Source organism: Salminus brasiliensis, chromosome 2, assembly GCF_030463535.1.
Source record: "Salminus brasiliensis chromosome 2, fSalBra1.hap2, whole genome shotgun sequence".
Classification (NCBI taxonomy): Eukaryota; Metazoa; Chordata; class Actinopteri; order Characiformes; family Bryconidae; genus Salminus; species Salminus brasiliensis.
The window spans coordinates 54,766,464-54,780,868 of NC_132879.1; the positions used below are offsets into that span (position 1 = coordinate 54,766,464).

Below are 14,405 nucleotides of genomic sequence, written 5' to 3' on the forward strand. Positions count from 1 at the left end.
AACTTAACCTCAACTGAAACCTAAAACTAACCTAACCTAAATCTAACCTAACCTAACCTAACCTAAACCTAAACTTACCCTAACCTACACCTAAACCTACACCTAAACCTAAACCTAATTTAACCTAACCTAACCTAACCTAAACCTAAACCTAAACTTAACCTAACCTACACCCCAGCCTTCACCTAAACCTAACCTTAACCTAACTTAACCTACACCTAAACCTATCCTACACCCCAGCCTTCACCTAAACCTAACCTTAACCTAACTTAACCTACACCTAAACCTATCCTACACCTAAACCTATCCTACACCTCAACCTACACCTACATATAACCTAACCTACAACTGAACCTACTCCTAAACTTAACCTAACCTAACATACACCTCAGTCTACACCTAAACTTAACCTACCCTAACCTAACCTAACCTACACCTGAACCTAAACCTAACCTACACCTCAGTCTACACCTAAACTTTACCCAACCTACACCTACAACTTTACTAATAGCGGAGAAAAGCAGAACGCTGTACGCTGCTGTTTTCTCAATTCTTAATTGAGTACATGCAGACTGGCTTGTGTGTATTTTTCAAAACAGCGCCACCAGTGGACGAGAGCTCCCAGTGAATCGCAAAATTTATACGAATACGTTCGTTCAAATGTTCGAAATTTCCTTGGACATGTATCACTTTAGTGATACATGTCCGAATTGTCTGAGATCTCGTTTCCTCGTCGCCGTCAGAACCACATGTTGCCCTGCCTTTGTTGTTGTTCCTTTTAACCGCCTGTCATTTCCCTCTATCACGAGAGACCGTCATTCATCTGTGCTTAATTATTCCAAATGTCAAAGGCAGGATTCACCCTAGCATGTGGGAACACTTCCGCTTTTGTGCGTTTGGAAGCCCCTGAAATGTCAACCACAGCCGGTTTCCGTAGCGAAGGCTCCCCCTCAGCTCGCACTAAAATCGACCTAATTGCCTTACCCTGCTGAGATGAAGTACTAATTGGAATATCTTATCCTAATTAACCTTCTCAGATCCACATGTTATTTTTATCTCACATTTGTGTGGTGTGTGTGTGTGTGTGTGTGTGTGTGTGTGTGCGCATGTGGAGGGCACAGGAAAAAAAACCCTGAGAGTGCTAGAACTCAGGGCAGAGCAAGGTTCGCTTCATGTTTCCATGCTCTCTCTCTCTCTCTCTCTCTCTCTCTCTCTCTCTCTCTCTCTCTCTCTCTCTCTCCATCTCTCTTTCTGTCTGTCTCTGATCGTCAGCATCGCCTCCTCGTCTCTTCTGAACACACCACGCTTATGCCTTGGTCATGATGGCATAGCTGAGTACGGCCAGACAGATAAAGTTACTATCATCGCCGTGCGAAGAGGAGGCAGCTTAAGAGTCCTGTTACATTGCCTACACACTCCCTCACACACACACACACACACACACACACACATGCATGCACATTGTTATGCTGAGCTCCATGTTGAAGTTTATGTAATCATCTCTGCAGGGACCTGGTGGATAAAGTGACCGTTTACCTCCATTAGTAACTGTTATCTACATGCAAAATATTTTTTAATGTGTAATTAACCCCCCGGAGAGTGCCGAGGGTGTGCCCTATCAAAGCCCTGACCAGCAGCGCAGAGACGCACCCGACAGCTGGGACCAGGCTTTCTGTCCCAGTTATCAGTTATGCCACAAGCTGCCTGGTGCCTGTGTGCTCATGGGGTAGATTTCTACGCTGTTTCAGTGGGTTTTGGTGTGCGGTGTTGCTGTGGGCCGATGCTGCGGAAAGATACGTTAGCAGGCTTTGCATTCCAGGAACTGGCTCCTCGTCCTGTTCCTCAGAGTGAGAAATAGGCTGAACTGAAAAATGGCTCTAATTATTAGGAGGTATGCAGCCTACTTGCAGAATAAGAGAATTTCATCTAACACAAATGACTTGTAATTCGAGTGTACTGTTGTAACGTATATATATTATTATATTTATTATATATTAGTATATTTTTGTGTGTAATTTATGTGCAATGCATATAAATATGACCTGTTATACTAGTGTATATATTTATTTATATATATATATGAATATTATATATAAGTATATATTGTAGTAGGTAATATAAATTTTGTAAATATAATAGATTTTTTCTGTTTTCGCACATATAATATATATTATTTTATATTGAAATGTATATATAAATACAAGTGTTACTTGTGATACTACTGTTCTAACTTTTAATATATATATATATATATAGTCAAAATATATTTCCCCTTCTCTTTTGTTTTTCTAATCTCAATGGGATTTCCTGGTAAAATAGTAAAATAGAATGAATAATAATAATAAAATAACAATAATAACAATAACAAAACTTTTCTATGTTTTGTATATGCAATATATGTATTATTGTAAATAGAAAAGTTCATATGTGTATAAATTGAAATGCTAGTGAACACTACTGTATATATATATATATAATGTTATTTTACACATATTCTACATTTTACATCATAAAAAAACAAAGAATGTGTATGTTTAGTGTAAAATTTAATACATTATAAATCATATACAGATGCTTTAATCTATATACTGAATATTTTGGAAACAACAAGAATATTTGCCTGATAAATAATGTTGTATAATTCTGTAATTTACTGTAAATTTTGGACAGTAATATAACAAGTAATTGTCATGACAGATGTTGACAGATGTTGTACGGTCTTCTCTATCATGGCCGTTTATACCACATGCACATTTAAAGCCGTCCAGGACATCAAACATTATAGCATCTGTCATGACAGTTACATAATAATACCACAACACTTGCTGGTTTTGCTGAGCACAGCTAATCACAGCACATGACATCTGCCATGTCAGGGTTATGTCAGTGTGTTTTTTAAACCTGTTGATTTCAAATGTTATCGTACACATGTAAATATTAGATATAATAAAGCAGGTAATAAAAAAAGCAGGTTGGCCTGCAGGTTCCACAGTAAAGCCAATGAAATCCTTATGAATTCATGGGTGATGTTAAACACACCCTCTCAGACACTCGCTGTCACAGTAATGGATATCTGGCGGGCAGGTGTCCACAACACCTCTTGATGATCTCCTATTGCCCATTGCCTTGCGCAACTTCAGATATTCCCAGACACAACTGGAAGACTGTAAACAGTGCATTGCACGAAGTCCCCAGAACCGGAGCTTACAACCGATGGACTAGAGAATCAGCATTTTCCAACTAACTCTCTCTCTCTTTCCCTCTGTGTTTTTTCCTTAGCACAAGGTCCATGGTCAGGGCTTTATCCGGGTGCATGCGCCCTGGCAAGTGCTGAGCAGGGAGGCAGAATTCCTCAAGATCAAGGTTCCCACCAAAAAGGTGGGTCTCTCTTCTGTTCATGTTTGCACTGAGGGTGTTCCACACCACCCAGCTTCTGTCTCTATTTGCTTCTCAACTTCCACTATGGGTGGCAGATCCTTCAGAGCTGTGGCTCCTAAACTTTGGAATTCCCTACCCTAATCTATCCGGGACTGTACTGCTGTCTCTTCCTTTCTTTTCTTTGTCTCTTACTGCTGTAAAGTATAATCTTGTAAAGCGACTAAAATAGATTAATAAGCTGCCTGGACACAAAGTTAGTGACCTGGCATGTTTAAGGTAGTTAAAACTTCAGGGCTCCAGCAGATGGCGCTGCAAGAGGATAATCGGGCTATAAATACCTGTGGGATGTGTCGCAAGGCAGATGTTAGTGATTGTCTGATTGCATTTGGGCGTGGCCAAAGGCCATTGTGTAAAGAAAGTAGCTAAATCTGCTGGTGTATGGAAGCATACGGTCATACTGGTCTACCAGCAGTGGCAGAAATCCCACCAGTTTACAGGAAACTCTCCTCAGAATTGTGGCCGTCAGACAGGGACCGTCGGCGGGTTTCACAGCTTGAAAATCGCTTCGCTTCCAGGCAAGAATTTAGAATCTAGAAGTCAATGCAGGTTCTTCACCACCAGCTTCTGCAAGGCACTGCACTGCAGACCATCAGCATATGGAGCAAAGTGTCACACAAGAGGCTTTTCTGCCCAAGAATGAGGAGAATGTCCTGTAGACTGGCGGGATTTCTGCCACTGCTGGTAGACCCGTATGACCGTCTGCTGCCATACACCTGCAGATTCAGCTACTTCCTTTACACAATGGTCTATGGTGACACGCCCAAATACAGCCACTCCTTTCAGCCAATCATAGACATCTGCTTTGCGACCCATTTCCACACATCCAGCGAGACACTGACTGCACTGTACCACCTATTCTCAAAGTATGAGCCCTGTCACACACCCCACAAGTATTTTTAGCCCCATCGTTCTTGTGCAGCTCCATCTGCAGGAACCTGAAGTTACTACCACCCTAAACAGGCAAGGTGACTATTTTTTTGTCCAGGAAGGTTATTATTATTATTATATTATTATTATTATTATTATTATTATTACTATTATAATTGGATTTTCAGATACCTTTAGAGTCTCTGTACCCAGTGAACAGCCCGCAACCTTGGATATTTGGATATTTGCCTTTTCCTTTGTGTGAAAAGAAGCAGAGCAAATATTTGAGTAGGACTGTCTCTTTTGTAAATCATAAAATTGTGAAGCAGGGGTGCCTTTTATCCAGTCCTAGAGGTTGGCTTGTAAAGGACATGATGTAACACGCTCCAGAGTTACTGGCAGCCTTGATACTGAACTGAACTTTAAGGTCAGGAAAGATGTTTTCTCAAAAGCATGGGTCATAGTTTGCTGCTGCCACCCACAGATATTCCTGAAGGAATAAAATAAAATTGGCGCATATCCCAATAATACACTCCTCAAAATAAAGCTTCACGTGGTTCTTTGAGCAACGCCGTAGAAGAACTAGGTTTGGTTCCATAATGAACCTGTCTGTTACAGACATGGTTCTTTATTAATCCAAAAGTGGTTCTTCTATGATATCCCTCAAAGAACCAGTTGAAGCACTTTGAAGCCTTTAAGGCTTTAGGGAACTCTTCAAATTGTCATCCTGTCCTGCTTCACTTGGGTGTACACCGCATACATCAGCCATAACATTATAACCACTGCCAGGTGAAGTGAAAAACACTGATTATCTTCATCTACTGTGGCTTCATCTGTCAAGAAGTAGGATCTACATATTAGGCAGCAGGTGAACAGTCAGGTCTTGAAGGTGATGAAGGTGTTAAAAGCAGGAAAAATGGAGAAGCGTAAGAATCTGAGACACTTTGACAATAACTGAACTGTGATGTTCTAGACGACTGGGTCATCAGAACATCTCCAAAACATCTCCAGGTAGGGTGTTGCCGTTTATGCAGTGGTCAGTACCTACCAAAAGTGCTCCAAAGAAGGACAACAATGGTCTTGGGTACCTAAGGCTTGCTGATGCTCTTGTAAGACTTATAGGACTCAAAGGGTCTTCTGCTAATGTCTTGGCGGCAGATATCACGGGACACCTTTAGAGGTCTTGTGGCACTGCTATGATGGCATAAGGGAGACCTACTCAATATTAGGCAGGTGGTTTTAATGTTATGGCTGATCGGTATGTACATATATATGCTTCAAATAATATATATTTGAAGCATATATATAAGCATATAATATATATATATGTGTATATATAATATAATATATACACATATAATATGTATATGTATATATATAATATATACATATTAACATTAAGGAATATGCAAATAAACAGAGCTAAAAGGTCTGCATAAAGAACCAGCTGTACAAATATGAAGATTAATATGCTAATTAAAACATTATGATCAAGGCACTTTATTTGGAGGCAGCCTACATAGGTACTTCGTAACACATCCATGAAGAAGCATGCATTTTTTTGTTACAGACACCAGTTTACAAAGTATTGCACCACTACACACATCATTTCTAATTATTTTAAAACCCCTGAACTACATTCACTGCTTATAACAGGTTATTGCACTGAATTAAAAAATAAACTATAGTTAACTTACACTCGTGAATGCTTACAGAGGCAGTTCATGAATAGTACAGTATTGCTTCCTTCCTAAATGTGCTGTGTAATGCTTATGCATGTCTTATGACAGAACCAGTGTAGGTAGTCATCAAATCAAAAGTGTTCAAAATAAAATTTAAAACCACTCGAGCTGTGATACGCCTGTCTGGAGGAGGCCGCCCGTGATGTGAGCTACAGAGGAAGGTCCTCAGGCTAGCTCTAAGAACCCTGGAGAGATTCTGTATGGAGGAACGGCCTCAAATCCTTTGATGTGTTTCCTCACCTCGTTCAATGTAAGACGTGGCTCCTTGCAATGCAGGGGCTCTATGTTGTAACAGTATTACATCACCACATCTAATAATATTACATAATATCTGACCGCTGTCAATAGTTGACACATGTTGCTGTTAATTAAAGGTTAATTACATGGTTATAAGGTTTTCCTTTGAACCTCATTGAACCTCATTGATCAAAGAAGATACATCACTAAGATGTTTTAAAAAGTCAGAGAGCTACAATTAGTCAGTGAGCCAAAACGGACATATTATATAGAATATAGCCATAACATTAGTACCGGTACAGGTGAATTGAACCATATTGACTGTCTTCACATACAGTGGCAACTGTCAAGGGGTGGGATCTACATATTAGGCAGCAGGTGAACAGTCAGTTTCTGAAGGTTACATATAAAGGTGTTCAAAGCAGGAGAAATGGGCAAGCGTAAGAATCTGAGACACTTTGACTTTGAAGAACTGTGATGTTCTAGATAACTGGGTCTGAACATCTCCAGGTCTTTGGTGGCAAGTACCTACCAAAAATATTCAGAGAAAGGACATCCGTTGAAACAGCCGCAGGGTTTTGGCCACCTCACAATGAGCAGAACTTAAAGGATCTGCTGCTAACGTTAGTCTTGGGGACAGATACCACAGCAGGACGCCTTCCGAGGTCTTGCGGAGTCCAGGCAGGGGTGCTAATGTTATGGCTGATCGGTGTAGACTGCGGCAGGTATTCATTTTAGATAATAATTTGATCTAAAATAAGGTGTAAGTGTCTTCTTATAAAGCTTTCTCTGCCAAATTACTATGATCTAGAGCTCCGTTCCTCATTCCGGATGCGTCTGTACCTTCATCATTTTTGTACAGTATCCGACAGACGCTACGAGACACCTCCAGTATGTCACTGTACTAGAATCTGCAATCGGATTGCAGTATTGCAGTATTGCATTGCAGTAAGATTGCTCCTGTGTGCTCTGTTGTTTTCCAGTCCTCAGCTTGATGTCAGTAGTTGCCTTGTACCTCATGCTTTGTGTCTCTCCCAGAGCTATGAGCTGAAGGAAGACAAGGGCCTGTCTGCCACCATGAGCACGATATGGAGGAAGATGAACCAGCCGTTCCAGCCCAGCATTCCCCACCTGCAGCAGCAGAGCCGCACCAAGTTCCTCTCACACAGCTTCTCCCGGGACAAGCTCCACCTGTGAGGAACCTCTGGGGAACCTGTGGGGCTGGGGCGTGCGCGTAGGGGAGGGTGATATAACGAGATTTCTGCTAGTGCCGAAGGCACCTGAGCTTCTCAAAAACATAAAGCCTGGCTTTAATACCTGCCTTGAACTCGGCGCTTTGTTTTCTGTCGTTTTCAGGTACAACATCGAGTCCAAGGACACCTTCTTTGACAATGCCACTAGGAGCCGGATCGTGAGTCCCTTTAACTTCCGGCACGCAGGAAGGGTCATCTTGTCTAATTGGGGCGGCGTGGTTGGAACTGGCCGGCCTGCTTGTTGTGTGAGGCTGCTGGAATAATGTGGTTATTTACCAGCAGCCTGAGATGACGCTTCCCTCTGTAGGCATATTACTAGGAAACAATACCACTGGGGCTTTTCTAAGAACAGTTTGTTTTGTTTGTCTCTCTCTTCTCTCTCTCTCTCTCTCTCTCTTGCTTTCTCACTCTCCCTCTCGCTCTCTCACCCACCCTCTCGCTCTCGATCTCTCCTGCCCTCCCAGGTGTATGAAATCCTCAGACGCACCGCCTGCACACGGACCTGCCAAACCATGGGTTAGTAATGCAATAATCCGTAACACAGTCGAGGCGAGCTAGTAGAGGGATCCTGAGGAAAGCCAGGCCCGGGATGAGAGGCCCACTGGGTCCGATGCTGGCGGAGCTGGGTGTTGGAGGCAGGCCTCGGCCATATGCTCTCCTGGACCGATCTGCTCGGCAGACGGACACTGCCGGCAGCCACGGGGAGATCGAGGCTAGCTAACAGAAGGGGTTGGGTTCACGCTCTCTTTATCGAGCCTCCTCTCTCGCTCACTCTCACTTGCTCTCCTCTGCTGTCTAAAGTGGGTCATGCAATCCTAGGATTGGGATCGGAATTGAAGCAGAGTCCGTGGGGGGCGGTGGAGTGAAGTCGTGGTCCCTCCCGTTTGTTGCTGGGGAGCCACTTTATTAATCGAGGGCTAATCACCGGAGCGTACGTGTTGCTCCTTTGAGGACTGATTAATTACTTTGACGAAAGCCTGTGTTCTACATGTCAGCCGCCTTTCATTTTGAAAACCCAGTGTTCTAGCTTCACACGAGGCAAAGGAGTCGGCCCTGCCGGTGTTTGATAGCGATCTCTCTGTCTCTGTCACAGGTATCACCACACTAATAGCTAAAGGAGTGTACGATTCCGCCTTTCCTCTGCATGATGTGAGTTGACCTTGTGCATTTCTTCACTTCTGCCTGCTTTCTTGACCCAAATGTCATGATGAAACAAGCTGCCCAGCCTTTCCTATACTGAGTACTGTTGACACTATGATTGAATGCAGGGAGACTTCAAGGGAGACAATGGACAATCACAAGGGAAGAATGACAGACAGGTGAAAAAGCCATTTTACCGTACACTCTTACAAAAAAAGGTGCCTGAAAGGATTCTTTCGAGTGATCTGGGCCTTCTGGATTCAAGTTTCCAGACCTGGACTTTGTAATCCCTGGTAGTTTGCGTGTGATTTTATTATCTGTTAAAAGATACAGGAACAAATAAGACTCTTACCAGCCATGCAAGATCCCCCCATTGTTATAGCCCACCTTAATCTCAAGTGGGTCCCATCTAGGCCTTGTGTGCAGTGTGCAACCTAGACGGGGCCCACCCTCACTGGTCCCATCACTGACCCTTGTGGGCATCCATATGTGGGGCCAACATGGAAGCTGAGGACAAAACCTCCCAACGGGTTCCCAGTTGGGCTACCAATACAGACCCCAAATGGGCATGAAGGCAGGGCTGTGCACTCTTAAAAATAAAGGTACTGCAAAGGGTGCTTTGAGTGGTGCAATAGAAGAACCATTTTTGTAAAGGTCTACTATGGCAGAGGTCTTCAAAGCTGGACATTGTAATCCTTGGTGGACATTAACTATTCCCTTAACGTCCAGCGAGAACAAAATCCAGGACTGGAAACTGGATTCCAGGTCCAGATTTGAAGACCTGGGTTCTATGGCATTGCTCAAAGAACCCCCTATAGCACCTCTGTCTTTACAAGTGTGGTTAAAGAGGTTTACATGCAATCTTAGCTGGAAAGACTCTTACCATCCATGCAAAATTGACCCAGATAAACAGTACTTTCATCCGTAAAAATCCACAATCCTTCCAATGTAAGAAGGAAGAAGGGATGTGGAGCTGATCTAGAAGCTCTTAGTGAGAAATAATCAGACAACGAAGCTGCTGGTGTTCTCAAAACATACCAAATGACCTACCACCCTTAAAATCCAGACCTCAACAACACTGAATGTGTTCAGGGTTAGTTGGGTGGTGAGAATCAGAAAATGCTCCAACTTCTGAATGTCTGAACTCTAAATGAGGTTTAAGGAACCGCCATGTTATGAGGAACCTTTTAGGAACCTTTGTTTTGAAGAGTGTACTTGTGTATTTTTTTAGACAGATGTAATCTGATCATTTCTTTATATGCCATCTGATCTCTTCTCACTGTTCCAGCTCTTACATGACGAGTGGGCCAGATACGGAGCCTTTTACAAATATCAGCCCGTTGACCTAATCAGGTAGACACAATATTAGTGGAACACACTCACACTGCACAGGATGAGCTGAATGCTCACCAGTATGTGTGTGTACCAATGGTTTCTGACGACTCTGGCTCTTTTGCCCTCAGGAAGTACTTTGGGGAGAAGATAGGCCTCTACTTCGCCTGGCTTGGCGTGTACACTCAGCTGCTGGCCCTGGCCTCTTTGGTGGGCATCATCGTGTTCCTCTACGGCTGCTTTACCATCGACTCCAATGTGCCCAGGTATGGGGCAGTGTACACCTGCTGGGTGCTGGGCTCTAGGCCTAGAGTGTGTGGGTGTCAGGCTGCTGGTGGCCTGGCAGCACTGCCTTTGTGAGGTCAGGGGTGGGGTATTCAATAAAACAGTGGTCCTCTAATATGTGAACACATTTATTTAGGTAAAAAATTAACAAACACATGTTCAGGTATTAAAACTAATGGACCTGAAAATGTTCATATCAGTCAGAGTCAAGCTCTGCTATTCTCAGCATCTCTGTAGCCTGAGGATCTACGGTGTAGCATGCACCTCAAAGTGCAGGTCAGTCGACCAGCTCATGTGGTAAGCAGGAACGTTTCAGTGACGTGAAGGTCAGCAGCAATAATGTGTTTTCTGACCTCCTAGCCAACATGCTGGGGCTCACATGGGTTGAACATGGACTAGGTGGGTTCCAGGTGGGCATGGGCTCTGAGTGGGCTCGTGCATACTTTGCTACTGGGACCCAGTCGGGCTTCCCAAATGGGCCGGCCCCATTGTTATAGCCCACCTTAATCTCAAGTGGGACCCATCTAGGCCTTGTGTGCAGTGTGCAACCCAGTGATGGGACCCACCCTTACTGGTCCCATCCCTGACCCTTGTGGGCATCCATATGTGGGGCCAACATGGAAGCTGAGGACAAAACCTATTGGTTCCCAGTTGGGCTACCAATACAGACCCCAGATGGGCATGAAGGCAGGGCTGTGCACTCTTAAAAATAAAGGTACTGCAAAGGGTGCTTTGAGTGATGCCATAGAAGAACCATTTTTGTAAAGATCTACCATGGCAGAGGTCTTCAAAGCTGGACATCCATGGTAATCCCTGGTGGATATTTCCTATTCCCTTAACGTCCAGCTAGAACAAAATCCAGGACTGGAAACAGGATTCGAGGTCCAGATTTGAAGACCTGGGTTCTATGGCATTGCTCAAAGAACCCACTGTAGCACCTCTGTCTTTACAAGTGTGGTTAAAAAGGTTTACATGCAATCTTGGCTGGGAAATCTGGGTTGTATATATTCTAATACAGTGGTTCTCGATCTTGGTACTGTCCTTCCTATCCTGCCTATTTTGGTGTTTTCACCTGATCCAACTAACAGGATGAACAACAAGCTCGTTGATCTAGAATCAAGGACAAGACTAACAAAAAAAAGCAGGACTGGGTTTATCCCGGACCAGGACCAGTTGGGAACCACTGTTCTATTACCTCGTGTGGAATTCTCAAGAGTGTACTGAGGCACTGCACAAGAAAATGCACTAAAATTGGGAAACGTGTCTTTTGAACAAATTTAAAACACAGCAGTCTTGGATTTTGTCATTCTAGACTTGTGGGCATTGAAAGATTGCCTGGGGCAAACACTGTAAGCAGAGTATAATCCCTGAGGGGTAATGTGATCTTTTGAAAATGTCAATACCTGAGAGAATACGGCCACTCCACTCCACACAGACCATGCTGGGACGTGTTTGTGTGGCCTTAAGTGCCCATCATCAGCTGTCCACAGTGATCATACAGCGGTTCGACTGCTATTAGAGCTTCTTCAAGCATATTTTCTGTGTTTGATGTCCATAATGCTAACGGAACCGTGGATTCATTACCTAGACTGTATGCTGAGAATGGAAGTATGATGGCTATCATATGTATTTGCTTAACAACCATGATGTCATGACATCCCTTCACTGTCCCTTAAATTTAACCTACAGTCTAGTAATAATAGGGTTCCATACAGTAGTTGTTTGGTGCTATAACTATTTTGTAAAGGATTCTATAAAGGACATATACCCTATTTACCAATTTAAAAACTTTTTCGATTGTTCTCCGTAGAACCCTTGAAGAACCTTTTTTAGGGAGTATTTTGTCAGCCATATTCTGTGAATCAGTACGGTGCACTTTTCATACAGTGAAGAAAGATGCTATATACCAAATGATCAACAAATTATAAAGAATTATATACCATTAGATCTGCAAATATCAACGAAGTGGACAAAAGTATTGGGACACCTGCTCAATTTGTTGCTTTTGCTGAAGTAACTGTCTCTGCTGTCCAAGTAAGGCCCTCCTGCCTCATCTCCAACTTCCCAACTCATTCCGTACTCAATGTATTGGATGAAGCTCCAGAGAACACAACTCCACTGTTCCACAGCTCAATGCTGCTGGGGGGCTTTATACCCCTCTAGCCCACACTTGGCTTTAGGCGTGGTCTCAACAGGTATGTGTTTTATGTCTGGCCCAGAGAGTCCTATTCTATTGGCAGTACATTTCTACAGGGACTAGAAAAGCTGTGTGTGTGGATTTGCATGTGTCAGCAATCTACATGCGTTTGTTAGAAGGGGCGTCCACAAACATTTAGCCATATTGTTTAGATAAACCCAGTGATCGGTAGTCAGAATATGCTGTTTTCATAAAGTTATTGGTTTGGTTTCTGATGTCTGAGTTCCAGCAGCAGCTCACCTGATTCACGTAATTGAAGATTTCATCAGATTCCCAAGACCTCTGCTCAACACTGTGTATTTGCTAAGTCTAAACCTGCACATCTCGCTGTGCTTACTCTACTTCCAGCGTTTACTCTTTCTTCTGCTCAGACTCAGATCAACGGACAGCTTGTTGCTTGGGAACAGTGGACCACGGTTGTGTATCGTTTCAGTTAGGAAGAAATATGTTATTGGCCTGAAGGAAAACATCATAATACTGAGCTTTTTCTTCTCACATGCCTCCAAACATTAACCATCTACACTATATGTCCAGCTGGGCGATATGGTAAAAATACTACATCACAATATTTAAAAAGAGGTTTTTATGCGGTACATGATATTCATCACGATACATGTAATCAGACTAAACACATCAGCAGCGACAGATTCTTATAAACTACTATTCAGATCCTCTCCTGTACTGAACACAGTGATTTATACTCAACATCTGCTGCTCTTCATCTAATTAACCCTTCAGTCTATTTACACTGTTAGTATTGAAACCTGTTAATTAATCACTCACGATATCCTCTATATGCTTAGAAAAGCATATTTATCCCAATACAATAAAATCCCGTCATATTGCCCAGCTCTATGTCCAAATACTTGTGGACACCCCTTCTAATGAATGCATTCAGCTACTTTAAGTTGCACCCCTTGCTGAGACAGATGTGCAAATGCACACACACACACACCTGGAGCCCTTTGGCTCCATGCCTAATGCCAGGCGTGGGCTAGACGGGTATAAAGCCCTGCAGTGGAATAACTGTGTTCTCTGGAATGATGCTTGGTGCTCCATCCAATACTTCTAGGATGAGTCGGGGAGGAGATCATCCATCTTCCTGACCTCACTGACGGCTCCAAAATCTAGTAGAAAGCCTTCTTCTTCCCTGGATAGTAGAGACAACTGCTTCAACAAAAGCAGGAAAAACTCTTTTTAATAGTCTTGACTGCAAAAGAAACAATGACTGAGCAGGTGTCCCAATACTTTTGTCCATATAGTGTACCTAGCAACCAACAGCCAGTGAAAGAATATCATAGAATGAGAACAGAAATAGCTTAACAGTGCATGAGAGGACACACAAGCGTTTTGGAGGTAGCTACCTCCAAGATTAGCCATAACATTAAAACCACTGACACTGAAGTGAATGACACTGGCTATGTCTTTTGGAGTCCAAGCCTCGATGAGTTTTGGCAGCACGAGAGGGACCTAAACAATATTAGGCAGATGGTTATAATGTTCTGGTTGATTGGTGTATAGTCAGTATCACATATCTCATATAAGTTACCATATTCAACTGTATATTAATAAACACAGCACAAGTGACAACACATTATACTGGACTGGTGTAGCAGTTTCATGGGTGGAGGGGCAGATTGACAGAAGCCCTCTTTATGTGCTGTTGGACTGATGTGGCCTCGTGTTTGTATGTGTTTTGGTTCTGCTAGTCTGGAGATGTGTGATGAGAAGCAGAACTTCACCATGTGCCCGCTGTGCGACCGGGCCTGCGACTACTGGCACCTGAGCACAGCCTGCGGCACTGCCCGGGCCAGCCATCTCTTCGACAACCCTGCCACCGTCTTCTTCGCCATCTTCATGTCCCTCTGGGGTAGGCACCCTTGTCTCCTACTTCCTGAACTCTTTTCCACAGTC

General features: G+C 43.3%; 1 protein-coding gene across 2 annotated transcripts in view; it reads left to right on the forward strand.

Annotated features, from left to right (window-relative positions):
* Positions 1 to 14,405, forward strand: part of ano2b (anoctamin 2b) — an 83,955-nt gene that overhangs the window by 13,467 nt on the left and 56,083 nt on the right. For both annotated transcript variants that reach the window (XM_072673992.1, XM_072673993.1), the window contains exons 3-11: positions 3,280 to 3,378; positions 7,323 to 7,477; positions 7,641 to 7,695; positions 8,002 to 8,053; positions 8,631 to 8,686; positions 8,806 to 8,856; positions 9,966 to 10,030; positions 10,141 to 10,275; positions 14,201 to 14,361. In XM_072673992.1, the coding sequence (XP_072530093.1) occupies positions 3,280 to 3,378; positions 7,323 to 7,477; positions 7,641 to 7,695; positions 8,002 to 8,053; positions 8,631 to 8,686; positions 8,806 to 8,856; positions 9,966 to 10,030; positions 10,141 to 10,275; positions 14,201 to 14,361 (829 nt within the window). The remainder of the gene's footprint in view (positions 1 to 3,279; positions 3,379 to 7,322; positions 7,478 to 7,640; positions 7,696 to 8,001; positions 8,054 to 8,630; positions 8,687 to 8,805; positions 8,857 to 9,965; positions 10,031 to 10,140; positions 10,276 to 14,200; positions 14,362 to 14,405) is intronic.